At 48.9% G+C, this 25,702-nt stretch overlaps 1 protein-coding gene and 1 pseudogene across 1 annotated transcript; both read right to left on the bottom strand.

Moving 5' to 3' along the window:
• Positions 1–6,079: 6,079 nt before the first annotated feature.
• Positions 6,080–22,835, bottom strand: LOC122924298 (annotated as a pseudogene).
• LOC122924294 (E3 ubiquitin/ISG15 ligase TRIM25-like) lies at positions 21,614–25,664 on the bottom strand. The gene has a single exon (XM_044275249.1). It carries the CDS (start codon positions 25,442–25,444, stop codon positions 23,876–23,878), a length of 1,569 nt encoding a protein of 522 aa, XP_044131184.1. The 5' UTR covers positions 25,445–25,664; the 3' UTR covers positions 21,614–23,875.
• Between the last annotated feature and the right edge of the window lie 38 nt (positions 25,665–25,702).

The raw sequence follows: 25,702 nt of genomic DNA, 5'->3' as shown, positions 1-25,702 counted from the left end.
AGAAAGACCTCCCCACTCCACCATTCAGCCTGCAGGCAGGGATCGCGCTGCCGGCTGGTGTGGGTGGAGCCTGCAACCCAGTAATCTGCATAAGCTCCGCCCACACAGTGCTGCAGAGCGATCTGTGCCTGCAGGAAATAGAAGACTGTGAGCCTCAGGAGCGGGACAAGGTGAGTAGTTACTGTGTTTTTTTTTGTTTTTTGTTTTTTAATACAGAGGAGGTAAAGAGGGCATTATTACTATGGAGGGGGCCCAGAGGTCTTTATTAAAATGGAGGGGGCACAGAGGTCTTTATTACTATGGAGGGGGCACAGAGGGCATTACTACTATGGAGGGGGACAGAGGACTTTATTATTATGGAGGGGGCACAGAGGGCATTACTACTATGGAGGGAGACAGAGGACTTTATTATTATGGAGGGGCACAGAGGGCATTACTAATGTGAAGGGGCACAGAGGACTTTATTACTATGGAGGGGCACAGAGGACTTTATTACTATGGAGGGGGAACAGAGGGCACAGAAAACAGCCTTTATCCCACCTTCCGGGTGATGAATGCTCCAGGTACATTCCAACACCTAATGGAACACTGCCTGGATGAACTGAGCTTTGAGTCGATTCTGATATACCTGGATGACGTCCATGCACCTAAGTTTGAAGAATATTTGAGGAGACTGCGGCAAGTGTTAGGTAGGCTCCGCTCTCATGGCCTTAAGATCAAACCGAGGAAGTTCCATCTCTTCCAAACAAGCCTAGAGAATCTGGGACACATCGTATCAGCTGAAGGAGTTCGCCCTGCAGAGAGTAAGATAGAGGCAGTGGGTAAGTGACCACAACCTAAGACGCCTCAAGAAGTGAAAGAATTCTTAGGATTGGCTGGCTACTGTCGAATATTTATAAAGGACTTTGTGAAGATCGCCAGTCCGCTACACGAACTCTTGAGAGGGAATGCCCAGGGTCCGAAGACACGGCCCATATCATGGGGGCTGCCACAGCAGCAAGCTTTTGACAAGTTGAAGAAAGCCCTGATTAGCGCCCCCATCATGGCATATGCTCAGTATGACAGACCATTCACACTCTACACTGATGGAAGTTTGCATGGACTGGGAGCAGTACTAGCCCAAGAACAAGACGGACAGGAACGAGTCATTGCATATGCTAGTCGGTCCTTACGGGACTTTGGAAAATTATAGCTCCTTCAAACAAGTTGTTGGTGTTAGTCTGGGCAATGAAAAATTCTCAGGGTATCTCACTGGGGCACAGATCTGAGTAAGAACAGACAATAACCCATTGGCCCACCTGCATAATGTGAAGCTGGGCGCCTTGGTGCAGAGATGGATGGCTAGACTGCCAAAGTTTGACTATACCATCAAATACCGTGCCGGTAAAGACAACGCAAATGTGGATGCACTGTCTAGAGTCACCTGGGATGTCCCAATAGGTGGGGTTGATGAAGAGGATGAAGGGACTGAGATACCCGATCTTGGTCAGGTGCCTTGACAGTCGCCCGTGGCCAGCTCAATTGGGGTGGCTACTGACAGCATTGTGTTGCTAGGGAAGACTGAGGAAGAATGGGCTCAAGTGCAAGATGATAATCCTGATTTAAAGAAGATCAAACACTTGGTAAAGACTGGGATATGGCCCAAGATTGAAGAGCGAAGTCCTCAGATGGATGAAAGCTGTTGAAGCAGTGGGATCGGCTGAGAATCCAAAATGGAATCATGTACCGGAAGGTGTTTCTGCCTACCGATCTTGAAGAAAGGTGACAGATAGTGATACCTAGTAGCCTGGCCCAAAGAGTGACCCTCGAGGGACATGAGGAGGGTGCTCACTTTGGAGCGGAGAAGACATACAAGTGGGTACAGAGATTTGTATACTGCCCGCAGTTGAAGCAGATTGTCCGTGAAGTGTGCCAGAAGTGTCGCACATGCGAGCTGGTGAAGCCTCCTGAGCAGAGAGCCCCAATTCAAGTTATCCGAACGTCCGCGCCACTGGAGATCCTAATGGGTATTGCCCTGTGATGACTAATCACTTCACAAAGTTCTCTGTGGCAGTACCTACCCATGACCAGATAGTGGAATCAGCCACCCGCGTAGTGTGCAAACACTTTATCCAGGTGTACGGATGCCCGAAGTGGATTCATTCTGATCAAGGAGCTTGCTTCCAAGGGAAGTTGATGGAAGATCTGTGTCGGCTGTATGGGATTGAGAAGTCACAAACTACGCCATACCACCTAAAGGGCAATGGGTTCTGTGAAAGATTCAACAGGACGTTTCTACAGATGCATTGAACTCTGGAGAAAGAACGTAAGTTGCACTGGCCCGAGTACTTGACTGAACTACTCTGGGTCGGCTAATAATCGTGTTCATAACACTACCGGCTATACTCCACACATGCTGCTGTTTGGTCGCCCAGGGCAAGAAGTTGCCGAAATGAACCTTGGACCTCTTTCACAAGAGTTCCCTAGGACAGCTGACTCATGGGTACAGGAGCACCAAGACAAACTGAGGACGGTTCATCGGTTGGTCAATGAGAAGTTGCAACAGCAAACCCTTAGGAATTATCAACCTGTGCAGACTACACCCTTGTCGCTGGGTGACAGAGTATTGGTTCATGCTAAATGGTCCACAGATAAATCGGATGACCGCTGGGAACCACAGCCATGTATTGTGAAACTTTTCCAAAGCAAAAGAATTTCCCACAGTGCAAGAAACCAACCACGGTTCAGATGATAGTAGTAAGTTGAGGTCTTTATTGCAGGTATACAATGCGTTTCGAGGAATCTCTCCCCTTCATCAGGTAAAAACACTGCATATATACTGTTGTTGTGAAACGGCAGGTGTATCCGAAAGGCCCAGTCTACGATGTCAAAAGGAAAGACTCTGATAGGCTGACTCAAAGATTACACCGTAACATGCTCAGACCTTGTCTTTCAGAGAGTCGTTCCCCGACAGATAATTCTGGAGGTGTTCAGGAGAGGCAATCGAAGCCTGTGAGTCCAAGAGACATAGGGCGGTGGCTAATACCTACGCTGCCTTTACAGACTGACGAGTCATCCACCCTCAATTGTCCAGTAGCGGACACTATTCCTGAAAATGCACTACCACCCCGGGAGGGGCCCGGTCCTGTTCCTGCACCAATGAAAGAGGACCCAGGCCTTCGCAGATCTGAGCCCTCCACGGCAGCGCTATGCAGCAGATGAATTTATTTGGTAGAGCTGTCGAGACACCAACATTCTAGTGGGGTGGCATGTAAGGATGTGGGGCAAGGGACCTTAAATGTACTCTGCCATGTTGTAAAATGTAGAATTACTGCAACATCGCACTGCTCTCTGTTGTCAAATATTTAAGAAAAGGTAATTTCTAAGTCTCCGGTACCTTCCTGAATGGTCAAAAAAATTAGTAGAACTGCATGCCCTTTCTTTCTTTTGTCGCCCCTCCCCCACCTGAACTAGTGTCGTTTGTAGAGAAAAATCACATAGAAATGTTCCCCAAAGCAAGACTTTCATGTGTCACTTAGAGTCACATTGGAGGAGATTTATCAAATCCTGAAATCTGGCAGCCATAACCCTCAGTACTTTTATGTTCAAGAAAGGCATTGAGGTTCCTCTAAAACCTGTACAATGAATCCACCATCACCACCTCCTCTAGCGGAGAGCTCCATAGTCTCACTGCTCTTACAGTAAAGAATCCTCTTCTATGATGACAGTGAAAACTTCTTTCCTGTAGACGTAGAGGACACCATCTCGTCATGTTCAGGGGCCTAGGTATAGAGACCATGATAAGGATCTCTGCACTGTCCATTCATATATTAGTACATTACAGATGGTTCTTCCCTGATTAGATCTCTCTTCTCTCCAGACACAGTGACCCCAGGTTTCTTGACCTCTTATATATTGTGCTATTTTTTACATTATTAATGCATTTTGTTCATGTAGTCATAATCTGACGTCCTTCTGTGTATTTAATGAATTCTCATCCTCCATCACCTGAACATGACGATTAGTGCAGCTTCTTGTTTTTGTTTTTTCAGTGCAGATTCAGTTTGAGCCTCGAGGTCATTCCGTTCCGTTCTTCACACTGGATTCCTAGGATTTCTACAGTTCTTTGCTCTGAAATGATATCTGGAGAATTACTGTGATTAAGGTAAGTAGAGGTGCTCGGTTTTCGTCAGCTCACATGGCAATTATAGCAGGTATTTCCCCTTTTCTTATACTTTTTACTGTTCTGGAGTTACTGTAGGAATCACTGGGTGTCTGATGGATGAGGTTTACATGGTCCTTCTTTACAGATCTAGTTTCAACATGTGATGGGGTAAGTAGATCTGGTGCAGCATTCGGCTCCTAGAAGCCACATTATACTGCAAAGTGCAAAAATGCATTATCTTGTCATGTATGCACCACTAGATGGGGCTGGAGTCACCCTCTATATAAGGAGAGGAGAGAGCCAGCACAGTGCAGCGTGTGTGTAATATAATTCCGTTTAGCAGGACTAAATAGACAGAGAGACAGTGCAGTGTTAGAGGAAACACAAATATGTGAAGCTGACACTTTAGCCATCCCTGGACCCAGCAACCAGCCAGGGGAAAACCTGAAGGAGAAAGGAACAACTGCCAGAAACAGGACAGATGTTACAATGGTGTAGTTGAAATCCTGTAGAGGTAATGTGTCTAAAAGGACTTATGGACTCTACGCCCTCCATATTCAGGAATTGCCTCCAGTTCCTGAGCATAACAAATTATAGTTTAGCCCACTGTGAGAATCTCCACATCCCAAGGTGTATCCTGTGGCGTAGCTAAAGGCTTAAAGGCCCCAGAGCAAAAGATCAGATTGGGACTCCCTTCCCTCAATGCTTTGTGGCAAAGAGCAATGGTGCACCTAGCCTTTTTGCTAAGGCAAAAAATGAAATTGTGCCCCCTCATGCAAGATTCTCAACCTAACCCTTTCCCTCCAGCCCTAATGTTAAAGACATACTTGGAAAACATTTCATACAGCTCCACCTACCTTTTACATCCAGTGACGTCTCACAGCACTTCCCCTGCCTCCTGCTGACTAGTGAGCGATTCCATAATGGAGGAGCTTACTAGTATTCCCTTTAAAAGATGCACTTTGTCTTATAAAGTGAAAAATATGGTAATTCGTAGTGCACCACTGGCAAGTAGGGCCCTGTTGGCCCCCTAACTTAGGGACCTAGTCGACCCCCCCTGACTTAGGGGCCCTGTCGCAACCTTGACCACTGTGACCCGTATAGCTGTGCCACTGTGTGGAAGTGTCCTATAAGTACAGAAACCTGTTCTAAGAATGGAGCAGAAGAGTTTGCCTGCCGGTAGGGAGAACCGCTTTGTTCGTTACCAGAAGTAAAGTCTACACCCTGTGCCTGGAGGCTTATGTGTACAAGTCAGTTAAAGAAGCGCAGTATTAGGAAAAGTTCTCCCCACAATCCATTGTGCCTGTTACCTAAGATCTCTGGCCCATGCATGCTGGAACTGAGATACTGACTCCAATGGGCAGGGGAAAATCCGCAATCAAATACTTGGGTTACAGCAAAATCTGCAGTTCTGGAAAATTGTGTAGTCACCGACCCAGGTTTCTGGATCAGAAAGTACCAGGACTTCCCGGAGGCCAAGAAGCCCCGGCATGGGAGCGGCAGAGGGCGTTCCCAACAGATCAGATCACCTGTTAGAATCGACTGCAGAAAATCCACCACAAAATCTGCATAAAAATGTATTTGATGCAGATTTTCTGGCAGATTTCCTTGCAGATTCTGGATCTGATTGGCTATGGAAATCCAACCTGTGTGGACCTACCACTCCAAACCCTGAGGGGGTGGAGCATATCTATATTTGGCGTTCCTCAAATCTGTGTTGTGCTCCGCCCCCTCACAGTGTATCGGTTATGAGTGGTGTATTCCTTTAAATTAGTGTTCACCCTTGAGATTTCATTAGTAATCCTAACTCCGGATTCTCACCTAGCTTCCCTGCCATACCAGGAACACGACATGAAGGGGCTCCGTGAAGGTGGCAGTGAAGGTGTGGACATGTCTAATGAGCTCACCTAGGTGGTAAAAGGACAGCCACCCAGCCTAGTAGTTCAGATATACCCCCAGCCTTTTCAGTGATGACTCTGTCTCCAGTGGTATCTCTTTTGCGCTGTGAGCTACTAGGTAGTCCTTCTGACACAAGCGCAAACACCCTTCCGCTCCATGCTGGCATAAGTCGCCCCCACACAGGTCACTGGTCTCCACTTCCCAGTAATTCTGTCCAGAGCTAAAACTGTGAAAACTCAGAACTTGAAAATAGTTTTTAAATCTCTGTGGAGTTTTCGCCCAGATCAGGGACTTGGAACACGTGGCACTCTTCAGGTCTCCAGACACGGCCACATCAACCGCGGCCGTCTTAATGTCCAGCAGTATGTTCTGGACACTGAAGCATAGTTTTACGTCAGACGCTATACTGGATAAAGCCGGATCTAGGTTCAACGAATTCAGAACTTCATCCAGATCACCGACAGCCTGAAACTTCTTACCAAGTCCTTCGTCAGCTCTGCTGATGTCCCATCCTTGGAGGACAATGATCGGATCCGTTACTTGGCACACCTCCTCTATATGCGTCATCTTCCTGGAAAGCTCCTCCATCCTTATCTCCATTTGTTGAATCAGACCAGTGACCGAGAGTGACACTTTATCCCTCTGTCTGGAGATGTCACGTGCAACGGGTGCCTCCCCCTAGGGCCCTCTATATATAAAACATCCCAGTTATAGGAAATGGTAAGTGGTATGTTGCGGCCTAAAATGCCTCTTATTGTGTGTCACGGTGCTCCTACCAGGATACCGCTGGACCCCAGGCTTTGGCTCTGAAGCAATAAATAGGGGGAATAATTAAGAGATGAAAGAATAACTGGAGTCCAGACCTTGAGATAAAGTTCAATGGCAGCTTTACTTTGCATAACGTTCTCCAAAACAGTTTACAGGATTTGTCTTGGTTCCAGCAGGCTTTAGCATGAAACTGGCAGACAAACTCCACTCTGCTATATCTGTTTCTCTCAGACTCTGCTGTACTGACAGGCTGGCTATATAACTCAGCTTGTTTTGCATGCTGCACTTCACTTTGTAGTCTGACTCTAGGTTATGCCAGGGAACGTTCCTCCTGGCTCCTGAGGCTTCAAGCTTCGGCTTCCATGGCTAGAAGAGCTTAAGGTGCTCTGGCTGGCGTAGGCACATCCAGCAGAGACGTGCCCCTGCACACCCTTCCCTTAGCTGGGGGTGAACTAGACTGACTAGAACTTCTGCCCTACCCTTCCTGCAGGAAGTAGCACTCGCCCACCTCTCTCTCCCGAGGGGGGGGGGGGGGTAGAATGGGATAGAAGGTTCCATTCTATCTAAATATAGCTCTGCCGTGTTTGCTGCCAGGCACATTACATGAACAGTTACATAACATTAGAAATGCACAGTGTGGAGGACCTGCCTGGAATAAATGCATAAGATGACATGAGGTTGGACCAATAAAGACAGTAGCAAGGTGCAGAAGTGGTAACACCACTCTGGGGTGTTACACACACAATATCCATTCTTCTAGAGATTGGAGCTGAACCCTGATGTCCTTAAAAAGATCAATCACCCTTGTCGTTACGTTGGCCGCCTTCTCCTGGACTCTCATCCTATGTTCCTGTAAACTTTGGATGCTCTTTTCTGTCTCTTCACATTTCGTGACCAGTTTCTCCAGAACTTTTCTCAGTTTTTCATTCTTCTACTCAGACGCTTCCTTAAGAAGTTCCACTTGGTGTCCTCTGTGCTCTCTGAAGACACAACAGGACACACAGATGCAGGTGGCGTCCTTACAGCAGTAATACTTCAGCATCTCCCGATGGGTGGCATATTTTCTGTTGTCCATGGAACTGGTGGGCTCCGTCATGACATGATCTGTGGATTTGCTGTGGACGCTCAGGTGGACGTCACATAGAGAAGCCCGCACATCAGGCAGGTCTTAACAGCTGGGATGGAGGAGTGGACGCAGTACGTGCAGAAGACCCCGGCTGCCTTGGCCTCTGGTTGCGTTGACTGGTAATGCTCCACAATGTTACAAAGTTTCATGTTCCTTCGCAACGCCGGGCACTTTTGGTACTGTGCGCGGCACTCGGGGCAGGTGTAAGCTCCGTCCCTGTCCTGCCGATCCAGCACTGAGCGGATACACATCTGACAGAAGCTGTGCCCACACCTCAGGGTTACCGGCTCCGTGTAGATATCGAGACAGATGGAGCAGTTCAGCTCGTCCTTTAAATCTGCAGTCGGCAATGCGTCCGGGAGGAGTACAGCTGAGAAACAGCAGTGTGCGCTTCAGACTTCAGCTGTTGTAGGCATGTATTCCCCCGAACCCTGAATGTCTCATCTGTTTCATCTTATAATTACACTATGGCCAACCTTCAGGCGCTCAGGGGAAACCTGATCTGCACCCGACACCGTGGTCCCCACAACAAACTGACAACCCAAAAACACAGAGCTAACATCAGCTCTTGAGAAAGCTGGGTGACAACCAATATGGCTGTTCAAAATGGAAAGTCTACTTAAGGATTTGCTAATAAAAGATACTTCGGGTAGATTTATTGTTCAGGAGAGGAGAAAAATTACTGACAACCCTTGTGAGAGCTATAATGGCAGCCATATTGGTTGTCACCCAGCTTTCCTAGAAATGTTTATTAACCTGTCAGATGAAGACGACTGCACGGCTGAGATTTACCAGATGGTTCTTTATTTTTGGGAAAGGCTCAATAATAAATCCCGTTGTCAGGGGCTGGAATTCAGACTAAAACGTGTTGTCAGCAGCCGGGGAGGACACTGAACAAGCAGCATCGGAGAGCTATTCCTGGCAATCATAAATAGACGGCGGTGGCAGGGCCGGCGCTTCCATAGAGGCAAGGGGGGCAATTGCCCCCGGGCCCCTGAGTCCTTAGGGGCCCCCAGCGCCGGCCCGCAGTACTATTCTATAAGGCCCCTTTCACACGGGCGAGTTTTCCGTGCGGGTGCGATCCGTGCGGCGAACGTATGGCACCCGCACTAAATCCGGACCCATTCATTTCTATGGGGCTGTGCACATGAGCGTTGTTTTTAACGCATCACTTGTGCGTTCAGTTGAAATCGCAGCATGCTCTATATTTTCCGATTTTGACATGACGCAGGCCCCATAGAAATGAATGGGCTGTGTGAAAATCGGATGGCATCCGCAAGCAAGTACGGATGCCGTGCGATTTGCACGCATGGTTGCTAGGAGACCATCGGGATGGAGACCCGATCATTATTATTTTCCCTTATAACATGGTTATAAGGGAAAATAATAGCATTCTGAATACAGAATGCATAGTAAACCAGCGCTAGAGGGGTTAAAAAAAAATAAAATTTTTTTTAACTCACCTTAGTCCACTTGCTCGCGAAGCTGGCATCTCCTTGTGTCTCCGCTGCTGATGAACAGGACCTGGGGTGAGCTGCTCCATTAAATACAGGTTAAGGACCTTCGATGACGTCACTCCGGTCATCACATGGTACGTCACATGATCTTTTACCATGGTGATTCACCATGGTAAAAGACCATGTGATGACCGGAGTGACGTCATCGAAGGTCCTTAACCGATATTTAATGGAGCAGCTCACCCCAGGTCCTGTTCAACTTCAGCGCAGAGGATACACAAGGAGATGCCAGCTTCGCGAGCAAGTGGACTAAGGTGAGTTAAATTTTTTTTTATTTTTTTTTAACCCCTCTAGCGCTGGTTTACTATGCATTCTGTATTCAGAATGCTATTATTTTCCCTTATAACCATGTTATAAGGGAAAATAATAATGATCGGGTCTCCATCCCGATGGTCTCCTAGCAACCATGCGTGCAAATCGCACGGCATCCGTACTTGCTTGCGGATGCCATCCGATTTTCACACACCCCATTCACTTCTATGGGGCCTGCGTCACGTCAAAATCGGAAAATATAGAGCATGCTGCGATTTCAACTGAACGCACAAGTGATGCGTTAAAAACATCGCTCATGTGCACAGCCCCATAGAAATGAATGGGTCAGGATTTAGTGCGGGTGCCATACGTTCGCCGCACGGATCGCACCCGCATGGAAAACTCGCCCGTGTGAAAGGGGCCTAAGGCCTCTTTCACACGGGCGTCAGTTTTTTTGCCCGGATAAGAGCCGGGTGCGTTGCGGGAAAATGCGCGATTTTTTCTGCGCAAGTGCAAAACATTGTCATGCGTTGCACTCGCGTGAAAAAAATTGCGCATGTTTGGTACCCAAACCCGAACTTCTTCATAGAAGTTCGGGCTTGTGATTGATGTTCTGAAGATTGTATTATTTTCCCTTATAACATGGTTATAAGGGAAAATAATAGCATTCTGAATACAGAATACATAGTAAACCAGCGCTAGAGGGGTTAAAAAAAAATAAAAAAAAATTTAACTCACCTTAGTCCACTTGCTCGCGAAGCCCGGCATCTCCTTGTGTCTCCTCTGCGCTGAAGTTGAACAGGACCTGGGGTGAGCTGCTCCATTAAATATCGGTTAAGGACCTTCGATGACGTCACTCCGGTCATCACATGGTACGTCACATGATCTTTTACCATGGTGATTCACCATGGTAAAAGACCATGTGATGACCGGAGTGACGTCATCGAAGGTCCTTAACCGATATTTAATGGAGCAGCTCACCCCAGGTCCTGTTCAACTTCAGCGCAGAGGACTAAGGTGAGTTAAATTATTTTTTATTTTTTTTAACCCCTCTAGCGCTGGTTTACTATGCATTCTGTATTCAGAATGCTATTATTTTCCCTTATAACCATGTTATAAGGGAAAATAATAATGATCGGGTCTCCATCCCGATCGTCTCCTAGCAACCGTGCGTGCAAATCGCACGGCATCCGTACTTGCTTGCGGATGCCATCCGATTTTCACACACCCCATTCATTTCTATGGGGCCTGCGTCACGTCAGAATCGGACAATATAGAGCATGCTGCGATTTCAACTGAACGCACAAGTGATGCGTTAAAAACATCGCTCATGTGCACAGCCCCATAGAAATGAATGGGTCAGGATTTAGTGCGGGTGCCATACGTTCGCCGCACGGATCGCACCCGCACGGAAAACTCGCCCGTGTGAAAGGGGCCTAAGGGTCCTCGAAAGGTGACAACAAGCCCCCTGGGACGCCTGCTGTGGTTGGTCCTCCACCTCCTCAAAGCCACCTTCCTCCTCTGACTCCTCTTCTTCAGACTCCTCTCTCTGCGTTGTTATTATTATAAGGTGTGTTAAGTAGTACTATGCCTATCAGTTTAATCCCTGTTATGGCATCGATTTTAGGAACCGGGAGATGGAAAAAGATGCTTGGTTGGTCCTCCTACTTCAAATTTGGGGCACAGCACGTGCAATCAAATGTGCCACCAGATAGGAGTGGTGTGTTAAGTAGTACTATTCTTATCAGTTTATTCCCTGTTACGTCCCCTATCAGGGGACGTGTATGGAATAGATTTTAGACAACCGCAAAGAGTTGTCAATAGTAGTAGAGGTAGTTCAGTGACAGTTAAGTGACCCAGAAAACAATGATTCTGCAGTGTGGGCCCATTGTTGGCCTAGTAGGCTTTAATGATCACCTTAGATGATCACAAAGAAAATTAATGTTTTTTCTATGCAAAATTATCCAGCCGATCGCTTTTGGTCTGTTCACAATGAAGCAACGACCTTATCATCTGTGGTGTGCCAACATTGCCATTGCCAACACACTCTTAGAGGTGGTCGCTTCATTGTGATACGCAAGCCCCTTCACCACAACAAGGTAACGATCACGAAGGGGAATTGACACATGTATGTGCCTTTTTTTTTTTTTTTTTTTGAAAGTGCCCTAAAACATTGCGGCTTGAACCCTAGTTGGTGGCGGATAAGTCACGCAAGTCATCTGGCATTCAGAGATTAAATACAGCAGCGTGGGGACCATTTTTAGCCCAAGGCAGCTCATCTCATCAGGCCTTTTTTAGTCGAATGTATCGCCCCCACTGTCAGTCCCTTCGGGATCCATCCCTCATTCATCTTAATAAAGGTGAGGTAATCTAGACTTTTTTGACCGAGGCGACTTCTTTTGTCCGTGACAATACCTCCTGCTGCACTGAAGGTCCTTTCTGACAGGACACTTGAAGCGGGGCAGGCCAGAAGTTCTGTCGTAAATTGGGATAGCTCAGGCCACAGGTCAAGCCTGCCCACCCAGTAGTCAAGGGGTTCATTGCTCCTCAGAGTGTCGATATCTGCAGTTAAGGCGAGGTAGTCTGCCACCTGTCGGTCAAGTCGTTCTCTGAGGGTGGACCCCGAAGGGCTGTGGCGATGCGTAGGACTTAAAAAACTCTGCATGTCCTCCATCAACAACACGTCTGTAAAGCGTCCTGTCCTTGCCGCCGTGGTCGTGGTAGGAGGAGGATTACTTTCACCTCTTCCCCTGTTAGATTCCCGTTGTGCTGTGACATCACCCTTATACGCTGTGTAAAGCATACTTTTTAATTTATTTTGGAACTGCTGCATCCTTTCCGACTTCCGGTAACATTTCAGGCACTTTCTGCTTATACCGGGGGTCTAGTAGCGTGGACACCCAGTACAGGTCGTTCTCCTTCATCTTTTTGTTACAAGGGTCCCTCAACAGGCACGACAGCATAAAAGACCCCATTTGCATATGGTTCGATGCCGAGCTACTCATGTCCCGTTCCTCATCCTCAGTGATCTCACTGAAGGTATGTTCTTCCCCCCAGCCACGTACAACACCACGGGTACCAGATAGGTGACAACGAGCACCCTGGGATGCCTGTTGTGGTTAGTCTTCCTCCTCCTCCTCAAAGCCACATTCCTCCTCTGACTCCTCTTCCTCACACTCCTCTTCCGGCGTTGCCGCAGGTCCAGCAAGCAACGCTAATAAGGCTGTTTCCTGATGGTGACCACAACTCTTTCTCTTCACGCTCATCTATGGCCTGATCCAGCACTCTTCGCAGGGCACGCTCCAGGAAGAAAACAAATGGGATGATGTCGCTGATGGTGCCTTCGGTGCGACTGACTAGGTTTGTCACCTCCTCTTGCGCATGAGCGTCCAGTAACGTGGCAAAAAAATTCCCAGCTCCGCAGAGGCTGTCCTACCACCCCGGTCATACAAATACTCGTTGACGGCTTTTTCTTGTTGGAGCAGGCAGTCAAACATTAGGAGTGTTGAATTCCAATGTGTCGGGCTGTCGCAAATCAAGCGCCTCACTGGCATGTTGTTTCGGCGCTGAATGTCTGAAAAGTGCGCCATGGCCGTGTAGGAATGCCTAAATAGGCCACACACCTTCCTGGCCTGCTTGAGGACGTCCTGTAAGCCTGGGTACTTATGCACATGTACGATCAGATTGCACACATGTGCCATGCACGGCACTGTCGGCACATGTGTCAACTTGCCCAAATTCAATGCCGCCAACAAATTGCTTCCGTTGTCACACACCACTTTGCCGAACTCCAGTTGGTGCGGGGTCAGCCACTGATCCACCTGTGCGTTCAGGGCGGACAGGAGTGCTGGTGACTCTCTGCTTTCAGGCAAGTCAACCCCAAGACGGCGTGACACTGTCGTATCCGGGATGTGGAATAGCCCCTGGGGAGCTGGGGGGTTGCCGTTGATGTGGAGCAAGACGCAGCAGCAGAAGAGGACTCAGCCGAGGAGGTTATGGAAGAGGATGGAGTAGGAGGAGTAGAGGAGGTGGCAGTAGGCCTGCCTGCAAGTCGTGGCGGTGTCACCAACTCCGCTGCAGAGCCACGCATTCCATGCTTGGCAGCCATGAGCAGGTTTACCCAATGCACAGTGTAGGTAATATACCTGCCCTGACAGTGCTTTGCAGACCAGGTATCAGTGGTCAAATGGACCCTTGCCCCAACACTGTGTGCCAGACATGCCATGACTTCCTTTTACACAATCGAGTACAGGTTGGGGATTGCCTTTTGTGCAAAGAAATTTCAGCCGGGTACCTTCTACTGCGGTGTCCCAATAGCTACACATTTTTTGAAGGCCTCAGACTCCACCAGCTTGTATGGTAAAAGCTGGCGGGCTAAGAGTTCAGACAAGCCAGCTGTCAGACGCCGGGCAAGGGGGTTACTTTGTGACATTGGCTTCTTACGCTCAAACATGTCCTTGACAGACACCTGACTGTGGGCAGATGAGCAGGAACTGCGAGAGGCGAGAGGCGGAGTGGCGGGTGGTTGAGAGGGGGCAAGGAGGACAGCAGTGGTTGACGTGGCTGAAGATGCTGGACCAGGAGGAGGATGGTGGCTTTGAGTTTGTGTGCTGCTTTTGTATTGATCCCATAGGCGTTTGTGATGTGCGATCATGTGCCTTCGCAAAGCAGTTGTACCGAGGTGTGTGTTGGACTTCCCACAACTCAGTTTCTTTTGGCACAGTTTGCAAATGGCATCGCTGTTGTCAGAGGCAGACACACAAAAAAAATGCCACACTGCTGAGCTTTGCAATGACGGCATTCTGGTGGTGGCAACAGCATGCGTTGATTGGCGTGCTGTCTGGCTGACCCCGGGTGCCGATACATGCTGTCTGACTGTGCCACTAGCTCCTTGCGACGACCTCCCCCTGCTTCCAACTCGTCTCCTCCTTCTCTCTGTCTCCCCATCTGAACTTTCCCCCTGTTCTTCTTCTCTTCGAGCAGGCACCCACGTGGCATCCACGGACACATCGTCATCATCAACCGCTTCACTTGTATCTGACAACTCAGCAAAGGAAGCAGCAGCGGGTACAACATCATCATCATCATCATGCAACACGCCAGACCTGCAGGGTATAGCGAAGTGAGGTCACGGTTATGGGCAATCGAGGGTACTCACTGTATTGGAGAACCCTGGGCAGGCGCGTGGCAGTGAAGGAGAGGTAGACACGGTTCCTCTGGGGCACACTCTGTATATAGGGACCAGGCCTGATGGTGGATGAGGTGCCCTGGATGTTACAGGTATTTTGAGTGCCTGGGGCAAGGTCCCTGTTGGATTCGTGACGCCAGTGCCTTTGACGGTGGCACACCGGTTGGTAGTTGGAATGATGGAGGTACACAGGTATTATAGTGAACCAAAACGTTACTTTACTGAACAGTCCAACTTTGTACAGCAGGTGGTAACACAGTCTTTCAATCACAGTTCCACAAGTAGGCTTATTCACAAAATGGCAGGTATGAATTATGCAAGATACGCAGAGGGTAAATTCACAAGCACTCAGAAGCAGGTGGTACCTTTCCTCAGAATTAGTGTACACTGTCCTTTCTAGAACTCCTGCTCTGGCTTTATATCCCAAGGCCCGGATGCCTAAAGGGTGGCTTAAATCCTTGGTAACTATCTTCCTCTGGTATTAATTAAGTCCTTGCTTTCCTTTCTATTGCATCTGCCCATCAGGGTTACTTATCTTTCCCTGGATCTTTCTCACGTGGCTGTTGATTAACTGTGGGTTTCTCCCAGGAGGTTGGGTCCTGCAACTGGGGTGTCTTCAGAGCTAACTAAGGCTCTCTTGGCTTCAGGCAGGCTGGATCTTCTCACTAGCCTCCTGGACATCACTAGCAGCCAGGGCTATCAAGCTGCATGTCAGGAGCAGGCTTTTAACCTCTGTCTTCTCAGACTCCTGACTCTGCACTGCACTGCCCTGCACTCCCTCTCCCTGTCTGGGCCTGGACATTTATACTAGGGGCTCCCTATCTCCCTCTAGTGTCTGGGATGTCTAACTACACCCAACTAAGCCTGCTGTTGCATCATACAGGGTACATTGCATAGTAAAACACATTAGAACATACATTAAATGCACAATTAAATATAACATTTCTGTTCCTTGTGAGTAGGAGTAACGCGCACACCAATTGACCCTTGTGTAGTGCCCACCCCTACCTAGTGGGACACTACATACCCCCACGCTATAACGTTGCCCGTCCTCGGCGCAACATGGAGGGTCCCTGCACAGCTGGATACTGCACCTGTAATAGGGAAGATAAGCAAAACAGGAAAATCACATCTACATTTGCAAAAATACATTATATGTATATATCAGGCAGTTCCACTGGATTAGGAGCAAGTAATGGTGAAAAGGGGCGTCGTTCTCTTCTCTCAGGATAACACAATGGGAACAGGGACGCTGACCTGGCACAGCATAACAATAAATACCAGGATAGTCCTTAATAATACTTTCAAGTGCAAATTGTCCATGGAAAATGTAAAAACATTAAATAACAATTCTTGGAGGCTCAAAGCATATAAAATGAGTCCGTACCCAGGTTTTTTTTTTCATCCACCAACCAAGTAAGGATTTCCCAGATGATAAAGCAAGGAAAATAGAATCACAGAGGCTCGCACAAGGTAGAGTCCATCTCTGGGCACATTTCTTTAAAAGAGTAGCAAAATCTCAGAGGCTCATGTGCATTTGAGTCTATCCCTGGGCCCAATTCTTGAAATTTAAGTTGCATAATAAAACAGCAGCACATAAAATAGTCCACATTATTTATATGGCATACACATCAAAGTAAGCGCTGTAATACCCTCAATCAACCTGAAAAGGGGGTGAGAGGGTTAAAGGTGCAACATGAAAACAGGCACAACTGGGTTTTCACTCTGAGTAAGCAGGCAGGAGGTCCTGTGAACAAGATGGCCTTGCTGCACGTGGTATTTCAGTGGTTTGCCGCCTCCACTGAGCCGTGGGTAACTGGCAGCAGCAACAGGGGGCCAAAACAACGAAGGACTCCTGTCCTGAAGGGGTTAAATCTTCTTTAGGATCCCTTGGCAAAATAAATCCAACATCAAGGGCCTAGCAGGCCAATTCACAGGGGCATGTCATATCCACTTTGCATTTCAGTGGTGCTCCCTGGTTCCATTTGTATATTGGGCCTGTATTGAGATTCAACAGATGGATGTGCCCACAACACTGTATTGGGGGGCAACTGTAGCATAAATGGACCCCTAATAGGTATAGGCCCCATAGGCCTAGGGGTGATCAAAGTCGCTGACCGCACCGGAGCAGGCATAACAATCGTGGGCTGCTGCACTGGCCTGGGTACCGCTGCTGCAAGCGGTCCAGTGGGTTCTTGGACGACTGGCTCTGTGCGCCGGTGCACAGCGTAAGAAGACCTCACCGCAGGTGCCGATACTAAGGAGGGACGACTGGAAGGGACAGGTACTCTCACCTTAGACCCGGAGACGTCCGAGTCCTTACGTCCACTTTCTTTTAGGTCAGGTGGAGTCTGGATCCTGGCGGAGGCAATCTGGCGCAGCTCCCGTAGTTTCATCTCCAGCCGCACGATCTGGTCATCCAGGCTTTCGGAGTCGGGATCGCTGTCCTCCGCTGTCGCCGTCGGCACTTGTAAGGTGGGTGGCACGTCCTGCGCAGCCGCTGCAGGCTCAGGTTAGGCGTCCGCTTTTCTTCCTCTTCGGATATTCTCCAGGGCAGCACGGAATCTCTCGGCATCTTGAAGTTCACGTACAGTCTTTTCCCTGCGAGGCAGCTCAGGTGAGGGCCATGGGCTTACCCTCTTCTCCACCACTGTTGGTTGCCAAAATACATTCGGGCCAATGAAGGAGCCCCGTTCCTGAAAGGCATGATGGGCCGGTTCTGGAGAGCACACAGGTTCGCGCTCGCAGCCAGGGTGGTCCTCATCAATGTCCCAGTCCTCCGTTTTCTTTTTAGGACGGGACACGGCAGTGGCGTAGGGGCCTCGCAGGCCCTCAGCAGGGGTGAACTCAACCTCCTCTCCCTCGCGGAGGTTATGCAAATGTTCTGGGAGGTAGCTCCGCTTGACGGACCTCCGATTGACATACAAGTCTCTTCCAGTGAGATAGTCCTTGATAAAACCGAAGCCTTGGTCCTTGTCAAAGGCCACAACCAACCCCATTCTCCTTTCCAGGCGGGGTTGGGTGTCAGTGTGGCACTCGTGGACGGTCTTTGCCAGTTCTTCATAGTAGATTTTTGTCTTGGTCGTTTTCTTTATGGCGGCCTCCCGGATCTCTGCCATCAATGCTGACCACTTAAACGAGGGCTGGAAAAAGTCTCTCCAGGAGCCATAGTAGGTCTCCGGTTGCGTCCTCGGTGGCGGGCAGGCGGGTCTCTCCGGTCCCGGAGAGTAGGCCGGTGGAGCGTCCTCTTGCTCTACACCAACAATATTCATTGTCAACAGATCAGGCGCAGACATCTCAGCAGAGCAGTCCTCACTCCTCAACATGCTCGATCCTTCTCTGGAGAGCGACAGGGTGGCGCCAACAATTTCAGACAGATCCTCCCATTGCGCTGGGAGGCCGCCCCCCAGGTACTCCAGTATGGGGGAGGCGGAGTCAATTTCGGCAGACATGCAAATGTCCAGACCGGGCGGTGGCGCCAGCATACAGCCTTCCCGCACTTTTCAGCAGAAGGCGCCAATTTTTTTTACCGCCAATTCAGGATGAAGATGACGCAGCAAACAATTTCAATCAAGCTAAGTGGCCATCTTTGAGCAAAATAGCTGTCTATTCATTGACAGCAAGCGGTGGCTTCAATAAGCAGAAAACAGTCCACACAATGCAATTTTCACACCGCAATTAGTACAGTTCACTTTCGCCCAGCAATTTTCAATAAACAATTGGGGCTTGTCACTTTAAGACAATTTACTTCCAACTCGTCTCCTCCTTCTCTCTGTCTCCCCATCTGAACTTTCCCCCTGTTCTTCTTCTCTTCGAGCAGGCACCCACGTGGCATCCACGGACACATCGTCATCATCAACCGCTTCACTTGTATCTGACAACTCAGCAAAGGAAGCAGCAGCGGGTACAACATCATCATCATGCAACACGCCAGACCTGCAGGGTATAGCGAAGTGAGGTCACGGTTATGGGCAATCGAGGGTTACTCACTGTATTGGAGAACCCTGGGCAGGCGCGTGGCAGTGAAGGAGAGGTAGACACGGTTCCTCTGGGGCACACTCTGTATATAGGGACCAGGCCTGATGGTGGATGAGGTGCCCTGGATGTTACGGGTATTTTGAGTGCCTGGGGCAAGGTCCCTGTTGGATTCGTGATGCCAGTGCCTTTGACGGTGGCACGCCGGTTGGTAGTTGGAATGATGGAGGTACACAGGTATTATAGTGAACCAAAACATTACTGAACAGTCCAATTTTGTACAGCAGGTGGTAACACAGTCTTTCAATCACAGTTCCACAAGTAGGCTTATTCACAAAATGGCAGGTATGAATTATGCAAGATGCGCAGAGGGTAAATTCACAAGCACTCAGAAGCAGGTGGTACCTTTCCTCAGAATTAGTGTACACTGTCCTTTCTAGAACTCCTGCTCTGGCTTTATATCCCAAGGCCCGGATGCCTAAAGGGTGGCTTAAATCCTTGGTAACTATCCTCCTCTGGTATTAATTAAGTCCTTGCTTTCCTTTCTATTTGCATCTGCCCATCAGGGTTACTTATCTTTCCCTGGATCTTTCTCACGTGGCTGTTGATTAACTGTGGGTTTCTCCCAGGAGGTTGGGTCCTGCAACTGGGGTGTCTTCAGAACTAACTAAGGCTCTCTTGGCTTCAGGCAGGCTGGATCTTCTCACTAGCCTCCTGGACATCACTAGCAGCCAGGGCTATCAAGCTGCATGTCAGGAGCAGGCTTTTAACCTCTGTCTTCTCAGACTCCTGACTCTGCACTCACTCTCCCTGTCTGGGCCTGGACATTTATACTAGGAGCTCCCTATCTCCCTCTAGTGTCTGGGATGTCTAACTACACCCAACTAGGCCTGCTATTGCATCATACAGGGGTACATTGCATATAACAACACGTTAGAACATACATTAAATGCACAATTAAATATAACATTTCTGTTCCTTGTGAGTAGGAGCAATACGCACACCAATTGACCCTTGTGTAGTGCCCACCCCTACCTAGTGGGACACTACAATCACACTGTACGTCCATGTGTGTAATGCTGCCTGACTGAGACATATCCCTGTTATCTACATCCTCTGGCAATAATGGTTGCGCATCACTAATTTCATCCAACTGATGTGTAAATAACTCCTCTGAGGGATCAAGTGAAGCGGCTGTGGTGCTAGTGTTGGTGGTGGCGGCAGGCGGGCGAGTGGTAACTTGAGAGGTGCCCGAAGCTGAGCTGGAGGAGGATGGTGCATCAAGGTTCCGAAAGGAAGCTGTAGAAGATTGGGTGTCCTGTGTTAGCCAGTCAACTATGTCCTCAGAACCTTTTGAGTTCAGGGTACGTGGCCTCTGAACACTGGGCATTATTCTAGGGCCAAAGGGAATCACAGCACCACGACCACGACGGCCCCTGCGGGGTGGCCTGCCTCTGCCTGTCGTTTTTTTTAGATTAGTTAAGTTGTACTATGCGTGCAAGCTACTGTGACACCAGATATGAATGGCGCTGAAGTGACACTATGCACTGGGCCTTAAACACACAGACACGCGTGTAACTGACTGCTAGTTATTCAGTCAACAATGTTGTTTTTCTTTAAATGTAATCGAATGTGACACCAGATATGAGTTGCGCTGGTGACACTGTGCACTGGCAGGGCTGTGAGCCGGACACACACGCTGGCAGGCAACTGCAATTTGATTACACAGGGAAAATAAAAATAAAAATAAAGTAGACTGATGTTCTAGCCCTAAAAAGGGCTTTTTGGGGCGCTGTCCTTACAGCAGAGATCAGATGAGTCCTTCAGGACTGCAGTGGACACTGAATACACTGCCCTAGCTAACGCTTTCCCTATTAAATCAGCAGCAGCCGCACTGTCCCTCCTCTCACTGAGACTGCAGCTTCCGACTGAATCTAAGATGGATGCTGTCCAGGAGGTGGGAGGGTCTGGGAGGGAGGGGCTGCTGCTGATTGGCTGGAATGGGTCTGCTGCTGATTGGCTGGAACGTGTCTGCTGACTGTGAGGTACAGGGTCATTAGGAACCCAGCTCTAAGTTGAAATCGCAATGCGATTAATATAAGGCTACTTTAACACTAGGGTTCGGGGCTCCGCTTGTGAGCTCCATTTGAAGGCTCTCACAAGCGGCCCCCGAACGCATCCGTCCAGCACTAATGCATTCTGAGTGGATGCGGATCCGCTCAGAATGCATCAGTCTGGCAGCGTTTGGCCTCCGCTCCGCTCAGCAGGTGGACACCTGAATGCAGCTTGCAGCGTTCGGGTGTCCGCCTGGCCGTGCGGAGGCAAACAGATCCGTCCTGACTTACAATGGAAGTCAATGGGGACGGATCCGTTTGAATATGACACCATATGGCTCAATCTTCAAACGGATCCGTCCCCCATTGACTTTCAATGTAAAGTCTGGACGGATCCGTCTGCGGCTACTTTCACACATTTTTTTTACAATATAATGCAGACGGATCCGCTCTAAACGCAAATGTGAAAGTAGCCTAACCTGTATTAATCGCATTGCGATTACAACTTTGTCAAATTTGTGACACTGCAGCTTCAGAATGAATCTAAGATGGATGCTGTCCAGGAGGTGGGAGGGTCTGGGAGGGAGGGGCTGCTGCTGATTGGCTGGAATGTGTCTGCTGACTGTGAGGTACAGGGTCAAAGTTTACACAATGATGACGTATAGGGGGAGGATCGAACATCGCATATGTTCGCCGGCGAATAGTTCGGGACATCTCTACTGGTCAGTCTTGCGATGGAAGCACGGACTGTGCTTGGAAAAGGCACCAGTTTCAAACTATGCAAAAATAAGACCGGATTTCAAGCTTCCAAAAAAGACGTTCTTTATTCCAAAATAACACAGGATAAAAACAATCCAACACGGCGAGCAGGTCGGCATGTTTCGGATGCTCTAATACTGATCCTTACTCATGACACATTAGTTGCTGAATGGCTACATACTTACATAGCTGAACTTCCTGGCACTCGCAGATGGTTTGGATTAGCAGGAGTGGACACACAAATTGGGTTCCGCCTGCTATCCAAATGCCAGGTGAGTATAGGGGCAAAGATACGCTCTGCTACATACACTGCTCAACTACACAGACATACAGCTCTGCTGCATACACTGCTCATCTACACAGACATACGGCTCTGCTGCATACACTGCTCAACTACACAGACACGCAGCTCTGCTACATACACTTCTCATATACACAGACATACAGCTCTGCTGCATACACTGCTCATCTACACAGACATACAGCTCTGCTACATACAGGAAGTAACGGCAGGTATAGCGTATTCCTAACACTTTTCCGCAGGACGACAAACAGAAAAAAAGAAAAATGAAAATGAGAAGCACAAAATAAAACCCTCCAGGGAAGAAAAGCGTCAGTTACACTGACAGGCGCCAGGAACCTCGTGCCTCCAGGACGTGAGGCGGTCGCTGCGCGGCTGCTCTACAATAGTTCAGCGACACAGAGAGGGAAGTATTAGAAAGCCGCACCCCGAGCCACATACACCGCCATATAATGCTGCTAACAACAGAACAGAATGTTTGCATGAAAACCGTACGGTATTAATCACTAGACATGGCGAAGTGCGGCCGACAGTAACGTAGCGCGGGCGCGGTCCGACATGCTGCACCGCAGGGAAGGCGACCATTACATGGGATAGTTACTGCTGAGTCCAGGTGGCGAGCACAACAATTGGAGCTCTATAGGCGGCACAATACGGAGCGCGCGGTATGTTCTCACACTAACACAATGTATAGAGTTGGGACCAAGACACCTCATCGCGTAGACGTCGCCTTAAACTGAGCGCGTGCGACCAGCTCAGCGCGACCGGCCAAAGATAAGGAAGAGAACAGCAGGTGGCGCTGTACAGATCCAGTGTATTGCAGAACTCATTACCTGCGGTTATAACAGACATGATGGCGGAGGAGACCACAGACACCCAGATGACAGGACCGACAACTCTGATGGACAGAAGTAGTCAGACATTTATTCCATAAAAAGGGAAAAAACACAACAAATGCCACGTATAGTGCGGAAAGAAGCGTCACATTGTCACATCTCTACAGAAATAGGAAAAGCAGATTAATAATTATATGTTCCCCAAATGTGTCCCAGAAACATAAAGAAGCCCCTACAGCGACATCAGTGGAGGACGGGGAAGGGTTAATGATGCCCCCATGAGGTACGTGCACTCGGCGGTGTATCTCCGCTCCAGGATCCACACCTGTTACCTGCAGATCCTGACACGGATTTCCCCAGATCTCCCCTCTGCATTGTAAAGGGAGAAATCCGCACGGACGATCCACCGGCCGCAGATCTCCGGATCCGCTCCGCAGGTCACTCCTGACGTAGGAAACTTCCGCTCCGTGTAGATGAGATACTGGGAATCCCATCTGCTTAGGCGGTATTATTTCACTCTGGAAAACCAGCAGGTAATACGCAGCGTGCGCTTGTACCCGAAGGCCATCTGCGCACGTTGCGGAATACGCTCAGTCTTTCCAGGCGAATTCCCATGTGGAAAAACCGTAACGAATTACAGCACCAGCAAAGTGTATGAGATTACCCCGATCACGTACACTTCGCCGATTATTTCCGTGCGGATTCCCAGATCTGCAGCCTGTCAGTTATGTTTGTGGTTTTATCTGCGGATTTCACCCTTTTCAGTGAAAAACCGCATCTTATCCGCACCAAAAACCGTAATCACACATTGCAGGTATTGGTGCGGATACGCTGCGGGTCTGATGTGCGTTCACCCGAACTCGTGTGCAAACAACATAACTTTTCCTTTGTCTCAAGCATCGATTCTGGATCTGATCTCCAAGGAATATAAAATAATCGTACAGTAACCCCCCCCATAGAGCCGCCATATACATTGTGTGATCGGAGGCTCCGCCCATACAGCGCTATATAGTGACTTATAGGCGGAGATTATAACGGGACGTGGACGCATCGGCCTCAGCTTATTATTCTAACAGAGGCTTCATCCCACACACAGAAGAGAACATGTAGGGGTTCAGAGAAGGAGGCGGTGAAGGTGTGCAAGTGTCTGATGGGGTCACACAGCTGATAGAAGGACAGACGCCCGGCCTCATAGTCTAAGAAGACCCCAAGTCTAGGACATCTTCTACCTACATTGAGGGGGGATCTGACTGAGCGATGACGCACTGCACATCCTGCACCAGACATATCCAGACACCAAGATTTATCATTACATCCAATACCAGACTGCCATCCTTCCCTTACTATACTGGGATAGGACAGTGCGATGTAACATTCTCCTTTCTGGTCCCACTCTACCTCCCAGTAATGTCTTCCTGAGGAGAGGCCACATCTGCTTAACACCTGGGCACAATCTAGGAACCTTCCTGGTGATTCTGGTCTGTTCTGTTCTTCTTCTGTTTCTGTTGCTGTTTTCAGATCTTCTGATATCTTCACAGATCTATGAGCAGTGTCCTCATCCAGCAATATGTCTGGAACATGAAGCCCGAGCTCTGATGTGACATTGGTGACAATATCCCTCATAGATCGGTGTAAGGTCAGTGAGATCAGAACCTCATCCAGATCATCCTCAGACCTGCCCTCTCCACCATCTCCCCCTGTGTCCTCATCATCTCCATGACCACATACTGTAATGTCACCTTCTTGTAGGAGTCTTATTAGGTCGGTAACATGACACATCTCCTCCACGTGACGCATCTTCCTGGACAGCTCGTCCTCCTCTATTTCCAGCTTCTTGATCAGATCAGATATCTGGGACACAATCTTCTCCTCCTGCCTGGAGATCTCGCTCAGCGCTTTCTTTTCTGCCATTTCCAGTTGTTCCTTAATGTCCATAAATAACTTCCTGACGTTCTTCCTCTTATCAGAGGCCTTCTCCTGGATATTCCTCTGACGATCCTGCAGATTCTGAAGTTTAGTCTGAATTTCTGCTTTTTGTGGGTTTAGTTCCTCCAGATATTTCCTCAGCTTCTCTTTCTCCTTCTCAGAGGCCACGTCCAGTAGCTGCACATCATGTCCCTTGTGGTCTCCGGCCACCCAGCAGGACACACAGATACAGGCGGCGTCCATCGGACAATAGTATTTCAGCACCTCCTTGTGTGTGGAGCATTTTCTGTGTAGAAACAAGACAGTAGGTTCAATCAGACTGTGATCCACTGACTTGTTATGGGCTCCGAGATGTTCATGGCACATGGAGGTCTCACACTGCAGACATGTCCTCACAGCCGGTACAGGAGACTTAGTACAGTAAGTACAGAAGATCCCGGTCTCTTTCATGTCAGGCTGAGCAGATAAGAAATGCTCCACTATGTTCCTCAGCTTCCTGTTCTTCTCCAGGGCCGGACGCCCCGGATATTCTGCTCTGCAGTCAGGACAGGAATACACTCCAGCTGCCTTCTGTGCATCCAGCGCACTCACAATACACGAGCGGCAGAAGTAGTGTCCACATCTCAGGGATACAGGATCTGTATAGAGGCTCAGGCAGATGGAGCAGTCCAGCTCGGCCCTCAGATCAGCAGACGCCATTGTGGTACGAGGAGCAGGAACTGAAAGTGGAAAAGTCTCTTCCCCTAAGAGGGCGGAGAGCTCCTGTAGAGGAATTAACCCCTGCAGCTCAGAGATTGCATTCCACTGAGAAACAAGCAGAAAACCCACTAAACGTCAGAAATCCATCAGAAATGTTGGGGAGAGTAAAGCAAACTTCACCTCTGTCTCCTCCAGTCAGGACAATGAGACATGTGGAGTATTACAGGTGACCCCTGTAGTAGGTTGATGATGGGCTCC

The sequence above is a fragment of the Bufo gargarizans genome, unplaced genomic scaffold (genome assembly GCF_014858855.1).
Source record: "Bufo gargarizans isolate SCDJY-AF-19 unplaced genomic scaffold, ASM1485885v1 original_scaffold_996_pilon, whole genome shotgun sequence".
NCBI classification, from domain to species: Eukaryota; Metazoa; Chordata; class Amphibia; order Anura; family Bufonidae; genus Bufo; species Bufo gargarizans.
The sequence above is the reverse complement of the archived record's forward strand: the minus strand, read 5'-3'. Positions and strand labels throughout refer to the sequence as shown.

Bases quoted from the DNA above. Each gene is read 5' to 3' on its own strand.
- LOC122924294 (XM_044275249.1), bottom strand. From the start codon at position 25,444: ATGGCGTCTGCTGATCTGAGGGCCGAGCTGGACTGCTCCATCTGCCTG.